The 3,903-nt window shown below is 54.8% G+C and overlaps 1 protein-coding gene across 1 annotated transcript; it reads left to right on the top strand.

The window, feature by feature from the left end:
• Positions 1–561: 561 nt before the first annotated feature.
• LOC126997202 (skin secretory protein xP2-like) lies at positions 562–2,451 on the top strand. Its single transcript, XM_050858229.1, has 2 exons — positions 562–1,741; positions 1,895–2,451. Exons 1-2 carry the CDS (start codon positions 764–766, stop codon positions 2,276–2,278), a joined length of 1,362 nt encoding a protein of 453 aa, XP_050714186.1. The 5' UTR covers positions 562–763; the 3' UTR covers positions 2,279–2,451.
• The last annotated feature ends 1,452 nt before the right edge of the window (positions 2,452–3,903 follow it).

Raw genomic sequence — 3,903 nt, 5'->3', positions numbered from 1 at the left:
GCATGGGAGAGGAAGGGTTAGAGGGAGGGAGAGGAAGAAGGAAGAGGAAGGGATGGGGAGGGGCGGGAGGGCACATGCGTCAGAGGGAGGAAGGAATGGAGTTACACGTATCAACTTTCTCCTCGGTGGTTAATTGATGGCCCGGAGGAGGATCAAGTGTCCTCGGGGGCCGCGGCGTAAGTGATCGGCGGCAGAGCGAGCAATTAATTCATCACGACCCAAAGGCAGTCGCGGGGCGTTATTAGATGTTTCAGGAATGTTATGCAAGTACTTGTAGCCTCTGATCCATGAAAAAAACATACTTATTTGAGAGTTTATAGAGAACGAGGTTTGGGTTTCTCTCTCTCTCTCTCTCTCTCTCTCTCTCTCTCTCTCTCTTTTCTTGAGGGTGGACGACACAAAAATGTATAAAGATAGGGAGAGTCCATTAGTTCTCCTCCTCCTCCTCCTCCTCCTCCTCCTCCTCCTCCTCCTCCTCCTCCCTTTTCAACTCCTTCTCCTGCTCCTTCTCCTCCTCTTCCTTTTCATGCAAGTAAAATGGAGCGAGACGGAGGAAAGTGTGAAAATTCCCTCGTTTCCTCCTCGACCAGGCTGGGGTGACGAGGGAGGGGCGGGGGAAGGGAAAAAGTAGGGAAATGCAGTACAGGGAGGGATAAAAGGGACCGGGTGTAAGAGGGTGGTGGGGAAGGGGAAGAAAGGGGCAGACGCTGGCCCCGCAGCCACCAGCCCCCTTGACGGTAACCGTCACTTTCCTCCCCGACCCATGTTTTTAATTTCACAGTACAGCCAAGCACTGTACACACACATACAGACAAACTCGATGGGCAACAAGACTTCCTGCCTGAAGATCCACGCCGAGGCGTCGCTGGGACCCGGGGTCCCCAGCGTGGACGCCCTCTCTTTGTCGTGCAGCGCCTCACGCTGCTGGGGGCGGGGGAGGCGCCGCCTTGCGCGGTTCACCTTCCCCCGCCGGGGGTGGGTTTGCACCCAGGGGGTGCAGGTGTGCCGGGGCAGGGAGCTGCAGCACCTGCCCCTGGTCGGGCTCCACCACGAGGACCCCAACACCGCCATCAGGGTTAAATGCTCCCGCCGAGGGGAGGCCGTCTACGCGGCCACCATGCCCCTCGCCCGCCTGCTGGGAATGCTGGAGGAGACCGTGGCCGGAGACAAGGCCCTCCTCCTCTTCACCCTGGCAGGCGACGAGGACTGCGTCGCCACCCTGTCCTTCACACGGTCCAGGTACGCCAGGCCGTGGGCGTGTAACGGGCGGCTCCACAGCCGCGGCGGCGGTGAATGGGAGCTTGTGGGCCAGGGGGACACTGCGTGCCTCGGCCCCCGCGAGGGTGGCTGCGGCGCGCCGGCCAGCCCTGGGCAACAGGAGCTTGGCCAGGGCCAGGGATGGCACGACCTTGTCCCGGCGGATAAGGTGGACGAGGTCAGTGCCTCGGCCTTTGCGGCGGTGCCTCAGCCAGTCCTGAGGACACCAACATTTACTGTTCATGAGTATACAGTGCCAGCAGTGCACTGCGGGGATCCCTCGGCCAGTGCCCAGGACGTGGCAATGCCAGAGGTTGACCTCGGGGATCCATCGACCCTGGCACTCTACCGGGCCCTTCACCAGGTTAGGCCAGAGCCGCACCAAGGGGTCCCGCCAGCCACCAGTGCCCAGAACACCACAGTGCCAGAAGCCTGCTGCGGGGACCCACCACCCAGTGCCGAGGCCCGCGAGGCAGTGCCAGAGGCGGACTTGGGGGAGTTCTCTTCTCTGGCACTATACCTTCACACGACGGAGCCTCACGTGGGGGTCCCGCCGCCCAGTGCCCAGATCCTTGCAGTGCCAGGCGTACATTGCGGGGACCCTTCAGCCAGTGCCCAGGACTCAGCAGTGCCAGAGACTGACTTGGGGGATTCATCATCCCTGGCACTATACCACGACCGTCACCAGACTGAGCCTGCGCCTGTCGAAGGGGAGCCACCGGTCAGTGCCCAGGACTCGGCTGTGCCAGAAATTGACTTGGGGGAGTCATCGTGCCTGGCACTCTACTACGATCTTCACCACCCTGTGCCTGAACCTGTGTCTGACGAAGGAAACCCGCCAGCCAGTGCCGAGGCAGCCGAGGTGATGCCCGACGAGGAGTCATTGGAGCCAGTGCCGAGTGCCCAGGAGGCGTCGCCCCCGGGGCCGAGGAGGCCCTGGTGGCACGCCGCCCTGGAGGGCCTGGAAGTACTGGACCTCGTCGTGTACTGCCTCCTGATCCTCGACGCCTATCTGCGCTAAGAACACACGGCCTTCACTCATCACCGGGCGGGCGGCGCGCTGCTTCCCTGGGCCTGACTTTCTCCTGGCGGCTCACCGCCTCAGCCACGCCCCGGAGGCCTTGCGTTACGTTACACATCACCGGGCTGGCTCAAGGGGCTGTTTTTCTTACATTTCTCTAGTACTCCACTACTCCTAGTCTCTCTCTCTCTCTCTCTCTTTCCACACACACACACACACACACACACACATATATATATATATATATATATATATATATATATATATATATATATATATATATATATATATATCCTTGTTTTATGAAGCAATAACACTAATGAATATAATATTATTAAGGTTTTGGTGGTATGAGACCCGGTAGGACACTTAACAATGGGTTTAAATTGAGCAAGTTCAGAGTCAACAAGGACACAGGCAAGAACTGGTTGGATAGAGTGGTGGGTGAGTGGAACAGACTTGGCAGTCATTTTGTGAGCGTCAGTACCATAGATACATACATTGAAGAAAAGGTTAGATAAGTTCATGGGTTATGCTTACAGGAACTGCCTTGTATGGACCTACTGGCCTCTTGCAGACTCCTTATGTTTTTAATCTTACGCTAACATTGTTGAAACATCCACGGAATGGCTTGGGAAGGGGGAGTCTGAATTGCCGGCGTGTGGCTGTTACAGCCTCGGTGGTAAGGGACAGCAGCATCCCTGATACTCGTTCTATCCATGACGATCAGTGCGAGACGCGTCGCCGGCGTCCTGCCGTGGCCTGACAGCGCCACGAGTTGCGACGCCGCGCCGGGCAGCACCACACCGCCGCGCGGACAAATGTGTTTTCTGACATTTTTGAAAAAGGGACTCACTCGGTGGGCGCGGGAGTGTTCTGAAAATTGCATTTTTGTTTCGGGGCTAATGTTTTGCGTTCATTACTCCCTTCCTTTTTAACACAGCGGTGAGCTAGGCGAGCCGCCGACACCGGCCTTTTTTGCCCGCCGCGGTAACATATTTCACCAAGTTCACATATTTACTATTTTAACAAACTCTATACACATTTTATTTTTTTGTGTTCCCACAAAAGGGAAATGGTTACTTTTCAGTGAACAAATTTTCTCTGCTTTACCGGCCACGCGTGTACCCCGTGCCCAGTAGCTAAACAACAGTTAACTAACAAATGGAAAGAGAAAAAAAGCTATTCTTTTGACGGCCGCGTGTTCTCGGAAAACGGAATAATAGTGTACTGCAGCCACGCCCACCGCCGCCACCTCCACCAACACACACACTAATACGCCCATTGCTGCCAGCACCTCCGCAATCACCACCATTATCATCACCAACAAGGAAAAAGTGTAAAACAACTAAAAAACAGAGAAAGACTGACACCTAACCTTCACCCTTCTATGATATAAAAAATGTCTCGTGTTAATTATAATCTAAAAATTAATCAAAATCGGCAACAGAAAGAAATATTCGAATGCTAACATTCAAACGTGTTGTGATCCCTAAATATCTTCAATCCCTCACGGTTCTCACGAAAACCAAAGCGAATATTAAAAGATATACATGAATCTAAGCAAACACAACACACTCGCTCTGCTGGAAATAGGCAGCAAAGCCTCTCATATTCCGCTCCAA

Source organism: Eriocheir sinensis, chromosome 11 (assembly GCF_024679095.1).
Source record: "Eriocheir sinensis breed Jianghai 21 chromosome 11, ASM2467909v1, whole genome shotgun sequence".
NCBI lineage: Eukaryota > Metazoa > Arthropoda > Malacostraca > Decapoda > Varunidae > Eriocheir > Eriocheir sinensis.
This window is presented reverse-complemented; position numbering and strand designations above follow the sequence as displayed.

Excerpts from the sequence above, each read along its gene's own strand:
- LOC126997202 (XM_050858229.1), top strand. The coding sequence starts at position 764 with ATGTTTTTAATTTCACAGTACAGCCAAGCACTGTACACACACATACAG. Across the intron at positions 1,742-1,894 it reads CCCGCGAGGCAGTGCCAGAG|ACTGACTTGGGGGATTCATC; the intron begins GCGGACTTGGGG and ends GCAGTGCCAGAG.